We start from the raw sequence: 18,742 nt of genomic DNA on the forward strand, positions 1-18,742 counted from the left end.
CCTATTGGATACATTGCCCCTTCTCCCCAGCGGGCACGACCTCTCGCTGTAACGCGCGCTCCAATTGGTCAGTGGCAGCCCCGCGCCGATTGGTGCGTATTCCGCACTCGGAGACCGGTGATTGGGCGGCTTTTGGGCGGGCGGGCGGAGCTAACCGCGACGCGGGCAGGGGTTGGTCCGGCGGGGCGAAGGGGGGCGGGACAAAGCATAAGCTGGGGGAGGTTGGGGGGAGGGGCGGCGCTCTCACTCTTTCGCTTCAGTCCAGGGCACAGTCGAGTCGCTGCTCCTGGCGCTGCCTGTCGCACACGGACCCAACCGACCCGGACCGCGCGCCGGCCCGTGACGCCCCCGCCGCCATCATGGTGAAGATCGCCAAGGTGAGGCCCGCGGAGAGCGAGAGGCGGGGAGGGGCGCGCGCTTGCCGCGGCCAGGCCCCAGCCCGGGGAACGGAGGGCCCGAGGCGGACCCTTCCAGGCCCCATCCTTGAGAGGGGAGAGCGGCGGCCAGGCTCCCGTCGGGTCGCGGTGCCGGGGGGCGGTTTCTCGGCTCCCCCCGGCTCCCTGAGGGGAGGTGGTTTCTAACCCCCCCTCCCACCCCGAAGTCAGCAGGTTTCGCGCGGCCTCTCCCAGCCCCCGAGGCCGGGTGCCGCATCCCGGCTCCGCGACGGGCCGCAGGACTCGGGGCGGTTTCTAGGCCTCCTTCCGGCCGTTGGGTGGAGGGTTTCTAGGCTCCCCTCGGGGCTCGCGACGGAAGCTAGAGGGTCGGGGCGCGCGCGCGGAGGAGGGGGCGGGGCCGGCGGCTCGCGCTGCCGGCTGGGAAGGCCTCAGGCTGCGTGCGCCGCGTGGGGGGGCGGCCACGTGGTGTCTCCGGAGCAGCAAGCACGCGGCGCGGGCCTGGCTGTCCCACATGGTGCAAGGCCCTTTGTCGAGTCCTCCCGGGACTCGGGCGGCCAGGGGAAGCACTTGAGCGCTTGGACTTTCCGCGGCCTGGTCGCAGCGCTGACGGCTCCTCCACGAGGCGGGTGGGGGCTCCTCGATCAGCCCGGCTCTGTGTGGGCGGGAGGGCGGAAGGAAAGTCAGGTTTTAGGCGTGACTTTCCATAGGAGAGGGATGACCCCCCCCCCCCAATCGCTCTGCTTGATTAAAGGTCTGCACGTGTATTAACGTTACAGACTGAGCAGGTTCCGGAAGAGCTCCGCGTGGGACAGAAGTTGGTCCAATAAAAGACATTCCCTCACTCACCTTGTGTCTCAGGTTCACGTGCAGGCATTTGAGAGGATCTGAAAAACGTGTTGGTCGCTGCCGGAGGCATGATGCAGTGTGACAACGACCAGCAGATTTCTCAATTTGATATGAAAGTAGTGGTGCCATGCAGTTGTATTAATTGTGTGTGGAAGCACAATTTGGAAACAGTTTTGTTAAAATGGGATTTGGCTTAAAATTTTACGGCTTTGGTGTATTTTACATTCTTTTATAGACATTTTTGTAAATTGGAAGATTAAATGGGCGAACTTTAATGTATCTTCATATTTCACATTTCTTCTTTAAGAATCCGAAAAATCAAGCCAAACAGAAAAAAGTGGCTCCTCCTCCCCCAAAGGATGTAGAAGATAGTGAGGAGGAGGACTCCTCAGAGGAAGAGGACAGCAGTGAGGAAGAGGTGATCATTTTACATCTGGATTTTTTTTGCTCCATGTTACTTTGGGAATAAATTATTCATTTGGGAAACACAACCCAGAAGCCTTCGGTGAATGAAATAGGGGAATAAATGCAATAAGTGATGAGAAAATACCATAAGTGATGAGACAAGGAACTAGCAGTAGCAAGTAGATATTTTGAGTGTAACTAATTAACTTTCAAATGTGGCACTGTAAAGGTTTGTCCCTTGCGGAAAGGCTGGCTTCTTGAACACTAAACTAATTGTATTCTCCTTTCTATTCCTCTCCCATAAAGATAGGGAAGAATACGCAAATTAGCTAACTGGGCATTTCATCAGAAACCAAGTAGTTCTGTCAAAAAGGGCACCTATTAATACTCAGCTCTTACCAAGGGTTCTTAATGGTGGTTTCTTTTTATACTTGGTTAACCCACCCCCTCCAGATGTCCTAGTTCTGGAGGCAGAGAGGGGCCAAAAACAGGCGTAGAGGTGGCAGAAGTTCATATGTAGTAGGGAGACTTCTTATATATGTAAACGAGGGACAGTCCTTTGGTTCCCGGTGAGCTGCCAACGTGGCTTTACAATTTGGTCATGCAGCCTTTCTAGGCACTCCAGCAGAGAGGCTAGTTGGATGAATGGTTGTGGTGGGTTTAATTTAATCTAATTTAGGAGTTGTGTAAACTCATTTGACTTGTCTGTTTCTCTAAGGTTGTTCCTCAGAAGAAAGTGGTAACACCAAAAGCAGCAGTTACACCTGGCAAAAAGGCTGCCACTCCAGCCAAGAAGGTAGTTGCCACTCCAGCCAAGAAGGTAGTTGCCACTCCAGCCAAGAAGGCAGTTGCCACTTCAGCCAAAGGAGCTAAAAATGGAAAAAATGCAAAGAAAAAAGACATGGAAGAGGAGGAGGAGGATGACGACAACAGTGAGGAGGATGAAGATGACTCTGGCAAGTCAAAATTCACTTTTCTGTTAAATGCTTTGCCATCATCGAACAAAATTACCTCAACCTGAATAGCTCCTATATGTCCATATCGCAACCAGTGTGCAGTTCAGCACAACTGGCAGTTTTTAGTCCAATGAGGCACAGGGTTTGTATAGCAAAGGTAGGGAGTAGAGAAGTAGCAGAGCTGTTTGGGGGAAGCTTGCATGGGCTCCCTGTCGTGCATGGTTCAAGCCATTGATTAATTTAGGAACATCTCATAGAGTACATGTTTTGAGCAAACCTGAATTAACAGTATAAATCGGGGGTGGGCAAACTTTTTGGCCCGAGAGCCACATCTGGGTGGGGAAATTGTATGCAGGGCCATAAATGTAGGGCTGGGGTAGGGGATTAAAGTGCGGTGTATGGGAAGGGGGTGCAGTGTGCAGGAGGGGGCTCAGGGCAAGGGCTTGGGGTGCAGGAGGGGTTTGGACTGTGGGCTCCGGCCCGGCACTGCTTACCTCGAGAGGCTCTGGGGTGGCAGCGATGCTAAGGCAGTCTCCCTGCCTGCCCTGGCCCTGCACCACTCCCGGATGTGGCCAGCATGCCTGGCAGTGGCTTGTGGGGTCGGGCAGGTGGCTCCACCGCATGCCACCCTTGCCTGTGGGTAGCACCCCTGAAGCTCCCATTGGCCGCAGTTCCCCATTTCCGGCCAGTGGGAGCTGTGGGGGGACAGTGCCTCCAGGCGAGGGCAGCATACGGAGCCCGCTGCTCCCCTCCCCCAGGGGCCGCAGGGACGTGGTGCCAACCGCATCTGGGAGCAGCCCGGGGCTGGCAATCCCGCGGGCCGGATTGAAAGCCCTGACTGGCCGAATCCGGCCCGCAGGCTGTCGTTTGCCCTCCCCTGGTATAAATGCTCATTTATAGCATGCAGACTAGTGAGTGATAAACTCTTGTTACAGATGAGTCTGAGGAGGAAGTAGCAATGCCTGTGACGCCTGCAGTCAAAAAGCCTGTACTGGCAAAACCTGTGGCAGTATCTGCAAAACAAGAATCTGACGATGAGGATGACGACGATGAGGAAGATGATGATGAGGAAGACGATGGTGTGTAGGCTACACTGGTTATGGGAAGGCTTAGAGTATATAATTTTGATCATTATTAAATGCACAAGTTTTTAGTTGGCTTGAACCCACAGAGGCTGACATGGCACTAATAATGTACTGAGCTCTTTGTATTATTGAAACTAGTTTGCTTGCCTATTTCACATACAGCAGATCTGATTTTATAAGGCCATTGATGCATACAAATAAAACTAAGGAGTGTGTTGGAGTTTAACAATTATTTCCTATTGCTGCTTTCTGTGGGCGCTTGTTACTACCTACTGGACACTACTGATGGTAATAATATTAGAGTAGCACTTTAGGATACGTCTACACTGCAATAAAACGTCCACGGCTGGTCTGTGTCAGCTGACTCGGGCCAGCCACAGGTGTTTCACTGCAGTGTAGACATAGGCTAAGAGACCTCAGTCATGTCCAGGATCCAGTTGTGTTAAGCACTGTAAAACACACATTGAGTCCCTGCCCCAAAGAGCTTGCCAACTGAAATGGACAAGACGAAAGAGTGAGAAGCATGGCCCGTTTTACCAGAGGGGAAATGAGGGTGGTGGAGATTCCTTGCTCAGTTGCACAGAAATTGAACCATTCCCAAGAAAGATTGTTTGCTTTGATGTTTCAGACTCTGAAGTTGAGGCAATGGACACAACCCCAGCAAAAGGAAAGAAAGCTACTCCAGTGAAAGCTGTTCCAATGAAAGCAAAGGCAGACTCTGAGGATGATGAGGACGACGACGACGATGAAGATGAGGACGATGATGAGGATGACGACGATGAGGATGAGGAGGAAGGTGAGCTGAATGTTCTATTCTTGTGTAAATCCCTGCTGCTTAGTAATACACAGAACTCATCTATAGCAGCAGTAGGCAAGAAGTGTGTCCAACCCTGTCTTCCAAAGCTGGAACTGATGAACACTCACTGAAATGATGTGAGGAAAATCACAATGAAAGTTTCTCAAGATAGTCAAGTACTGATCCAGCATGACGGAGGGTGGGGGTGTCACTGGATGCCTTGCTTATTTTTATTCTAAGATCCTTCTAATGTATTTTCCTGTACCACAGAATCTGTGAAGGAAGTTCCTGGAAAACGAAAGAAGGAAATGCCCAAGCAAAAAAGTGTTCCAGAAGCCAAGAAAAAGAAAACTGAAGGTATGTAGTATGGTGCAGCCTGAAATGTGAGTGCAGCTAAAGTCAGGGCTTCCCTTACTGCAGTGCTCCAGAGAGAATGTTCAAAATTTCTTCATTTAATGTGGGAAGGTACTAGCTGGGGAACTTGCCCTATGGGGTTTGAATCTTTGGCTTTTATATGGTGCTACCAGCACAAATGATGAATACTTAGGGACTTAATACTGAAGTCTGATGTGACTTTGATATAAACTGATGTGCCGTAGTCCTAAATTGCTTCCAATTTGGTCATCCTTTAATTTGCCTAATTGAACTTCACTTTTTCTTAAAGAAACTGCTTCAGCTTTCTCTCTGTTCATGGGAAACTTGAATGCCAGCAAGGACTATGAGGAACTGAAGACTGCTATCAAGGAGTTCTTTGGCAAAAAAGACCTTCCAGTTCTGCAAGTCAGAATTGGTGGTTCCAAGTAAGCTCTTCACTATAATTCTGCTGCCACTTTCTCTTCATATGAAGCTGTAAACTACTGGCACAATTGGGAGGCATAACTGGGACAAACAAAACGTTTCAGTGATCACTGGATAGTATGTGGAACTGTTTAGACCAAGTTCAGCCTTATGCTATTCTGAACAAGGTGGAGCACTTCCTCTCAGGACTGGTAACTGCTTCAGGCAGCATGTCCATACCAAAGAGGAAGGCTGCAGTGTTCATTTTATGTAATTTACGTATAGCCCTTTTTTGGGCAGCTGAGTCTAAGCTATTCTACTTTCTAAAGAGCTATTTTTTGAGTGTCTTGGGGGCAATTTGGTTTCATTTTTCTGAAAATATTTAGTACTGAACAGCTAATTCTTACTAGTTCTGTGACTTGGGTAAGTGTATCCATTTGGCAGATGTTGAAAGAGGTTAAGTGACCCTCCTGGGGAGGCACAGGAAACCTGTCATGATTTGAATTCAGGACTGCTTTAAAGACATAAACCAGCATACCTTGTAGCTGAGATGTAACTCCGCTTGATGCATTTGGATCTCTAAATTTGAGTTCCAGTCTGAAAACTTGCTGTCTTAGCAATATGATAGATTCCTTGTTGAGGAGCACAGCTCTTCTGACTACCCTATGGGCTGGTCCACACTAACCCCCCCCCAGTTCGAACTAAGAATAACGTAGCTGAAGTCGAAGTATCTTAGTTCGAACTACAAGGTACTTACCGCGGGTCCACACGCGGCAGGCAGGCTCCCCCGTCGACTCCGCGTACTCCTCTCGCGGAGCAGGAGTACCGGTGTCGACGGCGAGCACTTCCGGGATCGATTTATCGCGTCTAGACAAGACGCGATAAATCGATCCCAGAAGATCGATTGCTTACCGCCGGACCCGGAGGTAAGTATAGACGTACCCTTAGTTGTGTAAGGTTTATATTTTAATGGCTTCCACTGTAAAGCTGCTTCAATCATTAACTCTTTTTTTTGAAGGCAGCTCTTAGGGTATGTGTACACTGCACTCTAAGGCTTTGTCTACACTGGACTTTCGTCGGCAACACTTCTGTTGTTCAGTGGTGTGGAAAAAAACCACACCCCACCCCACCCCCAATGATAAAAGTTTTGCCGGCCAAAAGTACCGATGTGAACAGCTACCGCCGCTCGTTGGGGGTGGGAGTTTTTTTTTGGTCGGGAGAACTGTCTCCTGCCAACAAACAGCGGCTATGCTGCGTGCCTTTTAGCGACACAGCTGTGTCACTAAAAGGTGAGTAGTGTAGACATAACCTAAGTCCAGCCCTGATTAAGTTTTGAGCCCAACTTCCCTTTCCATCCACACACACATCAGTCTGACTCGTATCAGCAAGCAAGCAGGACTTCGATCCTAGGGGGGCCCCACTGTGATTCTGGTCTAAGCCCTCGTCATTTTGCAGTGTGGATGCAGCTCTAAGCTGCAGGCCCAAGTCAAGAGGTCTGTGCAGTGCAGGGTGGGTGCATTAGCATGGCTGTGAGACCTGAGTCCAGCAATCGTAGGCTCAGGTTTACAGTGCAGTGTGGGTTTGGAAACATCAGCTCCATAAGCTTGGGTTGCACAGACCATGGTTTATAATGCAGTGTAGACATATCCTTATTGACCACACTTCCACAATGTGTTCTGACACGAACGCCAAAGTTCAGTGTAGATATTAAAGTCTTCCTTCTTTCAGGCGGTTTGGCTATGTAGATTTCTCATCAGCTGAGGATCTGGATAAATCCCTGGAATTTAATGGAAAGAAATTCATGGGTTTGGAAATCAAACTGGAGAAAGCAAGGAGTAAAGAAATCATTAAAGAAACAAAGAAAGGTATGAAAAAGAACGAAAGTTAGTTATCTGCTAGATTTCCAGGTAATGCGTCATGTTAAGCAAGCCAGTGACTGACTGACTCTGCTACTGGCCTGTTCGGTTTGGTGATTGTAGTAATACCTGCAGAAATGGTTAATGGATTAATGATCTGGATTGTGTTTGGGGGAATGTTCATATTACCAGCATGTGGTAAAGATATTTCTACTTTTGGATGTAGAGCCCTTAATGTGTAAAATTATAACTGTTCCTGGCACAAATATAAAATACCAACTTGACTTGTGTTTTGGTGATATAATTGAATTACTTTGGCTTTCCTGGTGCTGGCATTTTGTTCAATGTGGTACAGTGTACTAGAGAATCTTAATTTTTTTGTCTTTCTGTAGAGAGAGATGCCAGAACACTCTTTGTTAAGAATCTGCCTTACCGTATCACTCAGGATGAATTGAGAGAAGTATTTGAAGAAGCGCTAGAAATCAGGCTAGTGGCTGGCAAGGACGGGAGCAGTAAAGGGTATGTAGTTGTGATAGTTTAGGGTTTTTTCCCAGGCATGCATTGCCTTTTTAATGTAGACTGATGTCTTTTTGCTAATTAGAAAAGTGAAATTAAATACTTTGTCCTGAAAGCATTATTTGGGTTTTAGCTTTTTGTGCTTATTCAACACTCCTCAAAGAAACAGCTTGTTCATCTGCTGTCTTTACTGTTTTAGGATTGCCTATGTAGAGTTTAAAACAGAAGCTGAGGCAGACAAGGCACTAGAGGAGAAGCAGGGCACTGAAATCGAGGGACGTGCCATCATCTTAGACTACACAGGAGAGAAGAGCCATCAAGAGACACAAAAAGGTATTTATACAGCACTATGATGTGCTAAAGGTACCTGATAGCCAATCCACAGATCAGCTTTACCAAGACAGGGGATAGGTAGGCTGTGATGCTATCACAAGCAAATCAGAGCAGTTCACAGGGAATCCTTTGTATTTCTTCCTCTTTTCTTTCTACTTTCAATCCCATACACTTCATGCCATTTTATATAGTTATAAAAGATCACAATGGCTACCATTCTAATTTGCATATTAGTGGGAAAGAGGTCCATCAGTTCAGACTTGAGTCAACCTGCCCCTATCATGCTGGGCCTTGTGAAACAAGTACCTTCATTCTCTAGACCTTGACCTAGAGAGAGAGAGAGAGTGTGTTCATTGGTGAATATTCTTGGATTTGAGGATTTGTTTTGAAGGCTGTTAATCCAGCAGCACCTTGCACAAAGGAGCACTTAAACCATTCTTAAATCCTTCTGGAGTTTTAAGTTACACAGCAATTCTCCAGTTCTGAACAATTTAGCTAGTCCAGGTACCAATTACCCTGACATACAATACACTAGATGCCAATTAAGCATATGAAGGTTATTAGTTTGTGCTTGGGAGTCCACCTTTTGCACGGTGACTGAAGCAGATACCGTAGTGGAGCAAAGATACATAATCCTGAAAATACCCCATTCCCTCTTGCTCCTAAAAGCTCTGTTGGTTTAGTTCGGAAAAGTCTGTCTGTAAATGTGCAGTTCTAAGTTGTCTTCCTCTTTCCTGATAGGTGGAGAGTCAAAGACCCTAATTGTGAACAACCTCTCATACAATGCAACAGAAGAATCTCTTCAAGAATTGTTTGAAAAAGCCTCTGCTATCAGGATGCCACAAAATAACCAGGGCAAGCCTAAAGGGTGCGTAAGGGTGGAGTTGTATTTCCTCCCCCCCAAAAAAACTAACTAAACCTTAAGTGATCCAGCCCTGTAGTAAAGATTTGAATATTGGCAGCATGACTTGTTTCATGCTATTTAGGACCCATATGGGAACAAGTCTCCAGTCTGATCTGAATTTTTCTCTCCACCTAGATATGCATTCATCGAATTTTCCACAGTTGAAGATGCTAAGGAAGCTTTGAATTCCTGTAACAACACAGAAATTGAAGGCAGAACAATCAGACTGGAATTCAGCGCACCAGCCGGACAGAAAGGCAGTGGTAACTCCAGAGGAGGATTTAGTCGTAAGTGCCCTGTGCTTTATCCTGACCTACAGAGGTTTTGAGACTTTGATTCAGCTATATTTCATATACACTTAATTCTGTTCCCCAAAAATCATTTGACGTGGACAAATGGTGTGGAAAAGACCTGCTTCTCAGATGCTAGGAACAGTGAACAGCAGCAAGAGTTAAGTTTAAGAGGTGGATATGATGACTGAGATACTGATGAAATAATCTCAAAATTCCTTTGGATAGTAAAGTACTGATCAAGCTGTGTTAATTGTAGTTATGATTATGCCTTCATGACTGAACTTGTTTTTTGTGAGCATTTCTGTTGTCTAACAGGACAAGTTTTTTCCAAGGTCAGAAACAAGGGCGGGGGAATTTCTTGGCATAAGATGCTAATATCTTTCCCTCTTTTAAAATCTTGAAACAAAAACACCTTAGCTGTTTGCATGTCAGTCACTTAAATGTTTTTGGCCTTTCTATTTTTGTAGTTGTGGCCCAGGAAAGCAACCTTATAATGTTGGTGCAGATAATGGTTTTTATCTGACATCTCAAATTAGTCCACAATGTTCAACTGGCTAATGTCTCCTTTTTTAACATAAAAGGGCTTGATGTATGCGTGGCTGGGAACCTGGCTCACATATCTTACTTAAGGCAGAAACTTTACAAAAGTGGTTGATCTGAAAATGGATTCTCTTTGTTTAGAACAAACCAAAACGCTGTTTGTCAAAGGCCTTTCTGAGGACACCACAGAGGAGACGTTGAGGGATTCGTTTGAGGGTTCTGTCAATGCCAGAATAGTCATGGACAGAGACACTGGCTCATCCAAAGGGTATGTTAAATTCTAATCTGGAGATGGTATAATTCACTTCCTGCTGGAAGAGGTCTAGATTAATCAATTGAAATCCTAACTGACCTCAAATTGGCGTTAATAACATTGGCAACTAGTTGCTAAGAGGAAACAGGCGTGCAATCTTGGATATTCTATTACACCTGTGAACAGTAAAGGTGTAACAGCCTCCCTTCTCAATGAGCTCCTTCCTGCCGTAAAATCAGTGGCAGCCTATGGATTCGCACGAGAAGAAAATTAAGTGCTCAGTGCTGGCATATTCACCTTCTGGCTTTAGATGAGTGATTAGCCAAGGCTGTGGGACACTGTGGATGTGTGTTCTTGTGTAACAAGCTGTGCTTAGTCCCGTGAATGGCCATGAAAAATGGTGGTGTAGATCTTCTGCTCTGACTGCCAGTGGGCCAATATTAATAGTGCAAACAGATCCTCCATGATGAGGTTTTATACTCTGCTGCTCCCTCCTCACCCAGTAGCTCATACAGTTTCTTAAATTGAGCCTCTTATGGGATATTTAAATGTTACAGCTTTGATTGCTGGGCCGACATTAGACACACAGTAATTTGGACTGAAGGTGTTGTGAAGAAGCAGTATAGTATGGAACTTGCAGCAAGAGTGCTAAAAGTAAAGGAGGCAATGAGCAGGTTACACAAATAATGCACGTTTAAAGTGGGCATGGTGTTAACAAGCTAGAACTTTGAAAGACTAAAGCTTATAGGATGGTGGGAAGCCAAATACAGTGGAAACACCACCCCTTCTCCCTCTCCCCCTGCGTGTTCTCTTTTTAATTGCATACATTACGGTGTAGCTCTTCAGTATGTGTGGTATTCTGGTGAAGGGTGGAACTGCTGCGTGGCTCACTTCAGTGGAAGGTGAACTCTTGTCTTTTCACTACCTTGCATAGATTTGGGTTTGTGGACTTCAGCTGCCCAGAAGATGCTAAAGCAGCTAAAGAAGCTATGGAGGATGGAGAGATCGATGGAAACAAAGTGACCCTTGACTATGCCAAGCCCAAGGGTGATGGTCAGCGTGGTGGTGGATTTGGCGGTGGATTTGGCGGACGCGGAGGAAGAGGAGGACGGGGTGGCAGAGGTGGATTCGGTGGACGGGGTGGCGGCAGAGGATTTGGAGGTACGAAGAAAGTATAACCAAAGCTTAGCATATTATCGACTTCAGTCTTTGTCTTATCTAAAATGTTGCCTGACTAATCCCAGGCCAGGCACATCTTTCAGATTCTCAGAGGTGGCACATTAGAATACTGATGTGCTGTCCATGTACTAACTTCTGAGTCAGGCTAAACGCAACGTTGGTTCCTAATCTCTTCAATTTCTTTCCAGGTAGAGGAGGTGGCTTCCGGGGAGGCAGAGGAGGAGGAGGAGAACACAAGCCACAAGGGAAGAAGATAAAATTTGATGACTAAGCGTTCCCTTTTCCTTCCTTCCCCTGCTATCTGAAAGGACTCTGGGGTTTTTATTCTGTCACCTTGTTTTGACACGGAGCCTTCTGAGGACATTCCAAGATGCAAAGCAGTACTGTGAGCCACTTGGGAAAAGTAACTATCATTTCAAAGAGAGCGGCAGCTTGACTGCCTGGCTATTCAAGTGAACTTTTTAAAGAAATGAGTGCTAGATGTGGGAGTTTCCCCTTGTCTGTGAGTTGTCTTGAATTTATAACGTTTTACCCCATGTACAAAAATATTTTTTTCCCTATAAATTTCCGTAGGTTTTTTGCTGTAAAAATGCAGACCGTTTTATCATTTTTTGTGCTTCGGCACCCTGTCTCAGACAGATTAAAGGGCCTGAACTGGTGCATGTCTTCCTGCCATTCTTCATCAAGTGCTGATGAGTTAGCAATCTGGGACAGGAAAGCAAGCAAGCTCTAGATTAGAGCCCTGCGTGGGACTAGTGTAGGATCCCTGCAGCGGGACTGGGATCCTGCAGGACCCGCTGTCATCATAACAAGAGTGAGTGGGACCACGATTAAAAAATAGTCCCATGCAGGGCTCTACTCGGGATGGACATTTGAACCTGTTTATATGTAGCAGTACTAGTTTGTCTTAAGATCTCTGCTGTGCCACCTCTTGTTATTCAAAGAGTGCGCACTCTAACTCACCATAGAACGGCTGTTCCAAATCACATTCCTGTGCTCGCAAGCCTCCAAAATTGCGAGTTGCTGTTTGGAAAGCATATAGCAGCTCCGTATATAGGATCACTCTGATGGTAGGATGGACAGGTCTAAGATTTAAAAACTACTGCCTGTGAAAGAGGGTGGAGGGAAATACGATATTATGGCTTGGGCAATCATTTAAAAAAAAAACAAAAAAAACCCTACATTCCTGATGTGAAAGAGCCCAGTGGTGTTAAATACCCAGATCACTTGCTTTAGCTCTGTGCCCCATATGTTGTAGTCAGAGTTACAGAATCTCAACTCATAAATGAAAGTTTCTAGCCCTCTTGGTTAGGAAGAAAACCTAAATATACACTGATGGAACTTTGTCTTCCCAAAACATTAACCAGCTTCATTGCTTTAGTTCTAACTAATGCCTTATATGCATGTCTGTTTTATTGCTGATGTATATGGGGCCGGGAATTAGGACTTCCTGCCTGGAGGGAAATGTGGAGGAAAGGAAGAAAGGAAACCCGGGTCTGCTCCCATGACTCAAGTAAACATTTCACTAAATAAAGCTTGACCAGCTAGACAGAGCACATCAATTACACAAATCCGACTGTTCCAAGTTTACATGTCATGTAGTAATTAAGCTAACTGTCTAATGGAATATATCAAAACAGACAAGTCAGGGAGAATTTTAGAGGTTTCCTGAAAGATGCTATTCTCTAAAGTAACAAAACTCCAAGAAGTATGAGCCTGCCACTTCTGTCAGTAAGTCTAATTCCTGCTGTAGACGCTTATTCGAACATATGTCATGGATCTCTTACCTTCTCCAGATGGTGTGCATAACAAGTCATCCTTTATATTCCTTTGAATGCCAAGCTGATAGAGCTGAACTGTGTCTGCCTGACACTAGACAGTGGTGAAATGACTGATTGTAATTTTGTAGTACGGCAGTGTGTAGAGGCCCCATCAGGCATTGTGGAGCCATTGTATTGGGCACAGGATGGAGTAAAACTACAGCTATTCCAAAGTGTTCAACATCTGCATAGATAAAGACAGGCTAGGAGAAGGAAATCCCCATCTAGGGCTGGAGGCCTAGTGCATAAGCATTTTGCCCATTGTAACAGGAAGTCTGACACATTTCCATGTGAACACCAAAAGGCATTGTATTTCAGTGGTGTGAGCACATGAGTATTGGAATCTGATTTTCCTCTTGTCAGCTGTAGTTACACCTACATTTCCTATGTAGCCTGGGATATCACTTAGCCTGTGTGGATTTTCTCTCCTAGAAAACTAACAGCTGCCTCTTAGTAATGTCAGATTACTTGGTACAGTACAGATTTTTTTTTTAAAGTGATGTATTTCCACACTTTTGTCTTTAAAGGCATGTAAGTACCAGCTCTTAACTCTCCCACAAAAGATAACTAGATGTGTTACACATGTATCTCAAGAGAGCAATGGAGACTAAATGCAGCATAGATTCTTGGCCCTATAAGTTGGGTAGAACATCACATACCACAATAATCTGCTGTATTCTACACAATCAAAGGTTGTAAAAAGTGGCTTCTATGTGTGTGTTTGGGGACCTCCTATTCTGTGCAGCACTGCGCACCTAAAACCCGCTGCAAGGCATCTTCCTTCTGGGACAGCTTGCAATGCCTAGATGTTCTAGTTACTTGAAAGCTCTTTGTGAGGCTCATCACTAGTATCTGTACATCTGTTAGTGAACTTATTCCTAGTGATGCTGGGAAGTGTTTACATGGGGGGAAACTGAGGCACAGACACGCCCTGAAGAGAAGCAGGCCTTTTGTCACTATGCCAGATGGAAGACTTAGGAGGAGCCAGGAGCAAAATCCCCATGAACTCCAGTGTGTTGATGTCAGAACTGCTGTTTAATAGGAGAGGCTGTTTCAGTATTAAAATGAATTAGATAACGTGCTATTGTAAAAATATTCAACTACACTAGGTAAAGGCTGTCTTGCTGTGTCAAATCTTCAACTTGCTGGCCTAGAATGGGTTCCTTATTACACCTGTAAGTACCCAAGAATGCTTCCTTTCTACAGCCTCGGTGCAGCTGAGCACAGCAATTCCCACTACAATTGCATCTTGGGATATGGCTCTGAATGAGAGCTAGGTGGTGTAGGGTGACATACAAGTCTTGCAAGCAGTTTAGAGGTCCTTCCTTCCTGTCTTCATTTGAGGGTGTATGGCACAAAGTTCTTTGAGTGATAGGTGAAAACTTGCTGTGGTGGGGTGATCCAGGAGCTTGCAGGCCAGCCATATAAAAGGGCAGAGCATTTCCAGGGGCAGATCTATGCTATACACTGGTCACTACGTCACTCAGGGATGTGAAAAATACAGAGGGATAGCTCAGTGGTTTGAGCATTGGCCTGCTAAACCCAGGGTTGTGAGTTCAATCCTTGAGGGGGCCACTTAGGGATCTGGGGCAAAATCAGTACTTGGTCCTGCTAGTGAAGGCAGGGGGCTGGATTCAATGACCTTTCAAGGTCCCTTCCAGTTCTAGGAGATAGGTATATCTCCATATATTATTGACCCCCATCGTGCCCCTGCCTAGACAGTGTTATGTGCTGACATTTGCTCCTACTTCTCGTGGAGGTAGTTATTAAGCTGATGGGAGACCACTTCACCAGACATGCGCAGCTGCACTGATGTGAATTTCTAGTGTAGACCGTCTCTAAGATCTTCCCCTCCCCGGAGTCGGCAGCTTCGAGGGGCCAGGGGTTGTGCACAAGCCAAGCTGTTGGAGCAAAGGGCCTTTCTGAACACTTGTGCCTAACGTTACAGCTGTACCCCCTGCACAAAGGGTGCATCTTGGAACGTGGAACAGATGACAGCCTGTCTCTTCAGCCTTGCAGCTGTCCAGCCCAGGAATACATCCCTTTCCCTTTATGAGATGAGTGACTGCAACACATGGATCTGTACAACCACGGTCAAGGCAGCGGCTGCTAAACTTCTGTATCCTGCAAAGGGACAATGGTGGTAGAAACTTCCCCTAGTAACTAAGCTCTAAAATGTAAAACAAAAGCACATGAGAAATTCCCAGACTAGGATCTTAGTGCCATTCGGAACATATGATGTGGGGGTTTTACACCGTGGCTTGATTTGATCTCTAACTTTTTAGAGTGAGGTTTTACGTGCTCAAGGAGAGTCTCTTCTATACATAATCTGGAGCGCTATGCATGTCCTTGGGGAGGCGGGGGAAACTGTCGTACTGTTAGATCAGGGGTAGGCAACCTATGGCACGTGTGCCAAAGGCGGCCCGTGAGTTGATTTTCAGTGGCACTCACACTGCCTGGATCCTGGCCACCGGTCCGGAGGGCTATGCATTTTAATTTAATTTTAAATGATTCTTCAACATTTTAAAAACCTTATTTACTTTACATACAACAATTGTTTAGTTATATATTCTAGACTTATAGAAAGAGACCTTCTAAAAACGTTAAAATGTATGACTGGCATGCGAAACCTTAAACTAGAGTGAATAAATGAAGACTCGGCACACCACTTCTGAAAAGTTGCCAGTCCCATTCGCTGGCAGCTTAGAATGGAGCTAAGATGTCTCTTCACTTAAACTGCATCTCAGGTGTGACGGTTAGTGCGGGATCATGGCAACTGTGGCAAAAGTAAGTGTCCGCCTTTCATAAAGACATTCTGTAGAGCACTGGAGTACCTCCTGGCCCGGCTGTCACTGCTAAAAGTACTGCCCTTGAAATGTACTAGAGGAGCATGGCAGGTCATTCCTTGCCTGCTGCTCCGCTGCTTAAAGCCGCTGCATCCTTTCTTGCTTGTACCCCCTTGCGAGGCAATGCCTCTGCGAGTGAGTGGGGGCACGGGCTGGGAGTTATCCTGCATTTATTCCTACTAGCTAACGTCACGATCCCTACTAATAAGCGTTATGGGACCTTATACAAGAGGAGCTGCAGATGGTCACATGGAAGCTCCCTCTCCTTTGTTGCGTGTGGTGCCCATAGGTTCCAATTAAAATTGGGCTCATTGGACGGGGTGCTGTGCAAACACAGCAAAAGGCAAAACCTGCCCCAAAGACTTTAGTTCCTTTCCAAAGCCCAACCGGGGCCTTATGAAGTGCTCACTTATTTTTCCTGTCTTCTACCTCACCGGTACACAGAACAGTTCACAAAATTAAAGCAGCCAGGTTGTAACTGCTCCTTGTCCTAGAAGGAAAGCAGAGACTAGAAAGCACAGGAGTCATGGCAGCTATTTTAAAGTCGTTTAACCAGTACTCCCCAGCCCTGCTAGGAGGATTTGGTGAATATGGTTTAATTTGGGCTTCAGCCATTTTAGAAGATGTGTGGCTGCTTAGAAGCAATACCAGCAAATGGTTGAAAAAGCTCTGCTGCTATTCTCTGTAAGAGCACTAGATGGCAGCATTTGCTTTTAGCAAGGCAGGAAAAAGATGCTTAGGGGATTTTTGGCACATGTGAGATTAGCTTTGAGGAGTGGAGAGAAATCACTTGTTTTTTTTGCAGGAGGTGGAAGGGGTTGAAAAATCCATTCCCATTAAAATACCAGCAAGATTGCCAACCCCAAATGCTCAGAAATCATGTCAATGTCTCTTAAAATCACCAGATTGTTTTAAAAGCATGAGATTAAACAAATGAATTTTAGATTCTGTTTAAGAACATAAGAATGGCCATACTGGGTCAGACCAATTGTCCATCTAGCTCTTCCAACAGTGGCCAATGCCAGATGCTTCAGAGCAGGCAATCACTGAGTGATCCATCCCCTTTCTTTGCCTTCTTGAAAGCCTTTAAGGGGCTATATTTTCCAGCTTTTTTGGGCAACCCGGACACTTACTATTTTGATTAAATGAAAGCTGAAATTCTCAGGTACTTATCGAACTCCGGGAGCTGATGCTTTAAAAAACCCACCAAACGGTATGAGCCAAGAAACAGAATCACGAGAGCTAGGAAACGTTGGACATCGTCAGAGCAGACGGCATGAAGGAACCAGCTCAGGTTACAGGCCTCTGCTATGTTTGTCCAGTTAAGGGGCTGAGTTTAAAACACTGCTACAAGCAATAGGATGCGTCTGGGCACTTGGGTAGGGTGGAGGCTTGGCAGAACAGGGTTTGAAAGCAGGGCTGTACCTAAGAATCGACAGACTAAGCAGGGCCAGCCCACAACATTTTGGCACCTGAGGTGGGGAGCTCAAATGACGCCCCCAGGTCCCCTCGCTTGGGCCAAAACTTGGAAAGGTCTCAATTCTGCCTTCTTCCTGTTCTACTCCTCTCACGGTACTGCTCTGCTACCTACCCCAATAAAGAAGAACTAACAACTTAAAATGCCCTGTTCAAAAATTTTAAAAAGAACAGGAGTACTTGTGGCACCTTAGAGACTAACAAATTTATTTGAGCATAAGCTTTCATGGGCTACAGCCCACTTCTTCAGATGCATAGAATTTGTGCACCTATATTCCAGAACAGCCTTTGGAGTTGATCCTGCTGAAATGTATCTTGAAAGGGCTTTCAGTTCATCACCTAAATCACTCGCATCAATATAGCGCATGTCATCATGTGTCAACACTGTCTCTAGTGCCCTGCATTGCTGGTGTAGGTCTTCTTCAGGTATAGTGAGGAGTCTTGGATTATCATACAACATCCCAACTATACTGCTGTGTTCCTTGAGCTGCATGAAATGTTCTTCAACCGACTGTATTGCACAATCTAGCACCTGGTTAAAGAATTCAACTTTGAATTGTTGTTTGGGGTCTCATGGGATTATCCTGTGCCGCGTAATCAAAATGTCTTCTTCTTCGGTGACTCTTGTATTCTTGAATGGGTGGGAAAATAGCTTCAGTGTGAAGTTCCTCTGCCAACTTCTGTGCACTCTTCAGAACATTTTGAAATCCCTCATCTGACCGGTAAGACTGTAGGTATGATTTTGCTTTGTCCACTTGTTCCATTGCTCCAGATATTTCAAGGTCAACACCTTGGAGTCTCTTGCTTACAACATTTATTTCAAACAGTATGTCATGCCACAACACTAAGCCACACAGAAATTTGAAGTTATATATGTTTCTAGTGATTCCATTTCCCTCTGCCTTGTTCTCCCACGAACAGTTCCTGACATAGCATTATCCTCCATAATGGCAACTATGGCATCATCTATCTTCCCAATTTGGTGTTTGATAGGCTTTATTGCCTCCACTCGACTTTCCCATCGTGTGGCACTCAGTGGTTTCAGTGTCAGAGAGGATGTTCCCAGATGTTGGATGAGTTGATGCAGAGAAAAATACATAGATGCTTTGAATTACATTAAAAAATTCAGTAGCCTCACTAGAAGCTGATGCTGCATCACTGACCACCGAGTTCAATGAATGAGAACTGCATGGGACAAAAAAAGCTCGAGGGTTTAACTCTCAGATCCGTGTCTGCACTCCTCTGTTCTTTCTTCTCATGTTGGCACCATTATCGTAGCCCTGACCTCTCATGTCAGCTATCTCGCAATTCCTGTATCTTCCAGCTTTTTAAGAAGCACATTTGTCATACCAGCTCCTGTAGTATCATCAATGTCAATACATTCTAGAAAATGCTCTCTGACAGTCACCCCTGCAGGGACATTTTCACTAGGTTCTGTTGTTGTTACAAAACGCACCATTAAAGTC

At 45.8% G+C, this 18,742-nt stretch overlaps 1 protein-coding gene and 4 non-coding genes across 5 annotated transcripts; all 5 read left to right on the plus strand.

Annotated features, from left to right (window-relative positions):
* Positions 1 to 267: 267 nt before the first annotated feature.
* Positions 268 to 11,793, plus strand: NCL (nucleolin). Its single transcript, XM_065410625.1, has 15 exons — positions 268 to 377; positions 1,549 to 1,659; positions 2,365 to 2,602; positions 3,538 to 3,681; positions 4,316 to 4,483; positions 4,754 to 4,840; positions 5,148 to 5,283; positions 6,989 to 7,125; positions 7,509 to 7,635; positions 7,832 to 7,965; positions 8,707 to 8,833; positions 9,005 to 9,156; positions 9,844 to 9,970; positions 10,890 to 11,116; positions 11,323 to 11,793. The coding sequence occupies exons 1-15, from the start codon at positions 360 to 362 to the stop codon at positions 11,403 to 11,405; spliced, it is 2,016 nt and encodes a 671-aa protein (XP_065266697.1). The 5' UTR covers positions 268 to 359; the 3' UTR covers positions 11,406 to 11,793.
* On the plus strand, positions 4,592 to 4,671 carry LOC135884194 (small nucleolar RNA SNORD20). Its single transcript, XR_010561687.1, has one exon. It is a non-coding gene; the product is annotated as a small nucleolar RNA SNORD20 (small nucleolar RNA).
* Positions 5,009 to 5,077, plus strand: LOC135884192 (small nucleolar RNA SNORD82). Its single transcript, XR_010561685.1, has one exon. It is a non-coding gene; the product is annotated as a small nucleolar RNA SNORD82 (small nucleolar RNA).
* Positions 9,335 to 9,403, plus strand: LOC135884193 (small nucleolar RNA SNORD20). Its single transcript, XR_010561686.1, has one exon. It is a non-coding gene; the product is annotated as a small nucleolar RNA SNORD20 (small nucleolar RNA).
* LOC135884187 (small nucleolar RNA SNORA75) lies at positions 10,159 to 10,296 on the plus strand. Its single transcript, XR_010561680.1, has one exon. It is a non-coding gene; the product is annotated as a small nucleolar RNA SNORA75 (small nucleolar RNA).
* Positions 11,794 to 18,742: the final 6,949 nt, after the last annotated feature.

The sequence above is a fragment of the Emys orbicularis genome, chromosome 9, assembly GCF_028017835.1.
Source record: "Emys orbicularis isolate rEmyOrb1 chromosome 9, rEmyOrb1.hap1, whole genome shotgun sequence".
In the NCBI taxonomy this organism is placed as follows: Eukaryota; Metazoa; Chordata; order Testudines; family Emydidae; genus Emys; species Emys orbicularis.

Coding starts and splice junctions, on each gene's coding strand:
- NCL (XM_065410625.1), top strand. Junction 2,603..3,537: donor GGAGGATGAAGATGACTCTG/GCAAGTCAAAAT, acceptor CTCTTGTTACAG/ATGAGTCTGAGGAGGAAGTA. Junction 9,971..10,889: donor GACACTGGCTCATCCAAAGG/GTATGTTAAATT, acceptor TACCTTGCATAG/ATTTGGGTTTGTGGACTTCA.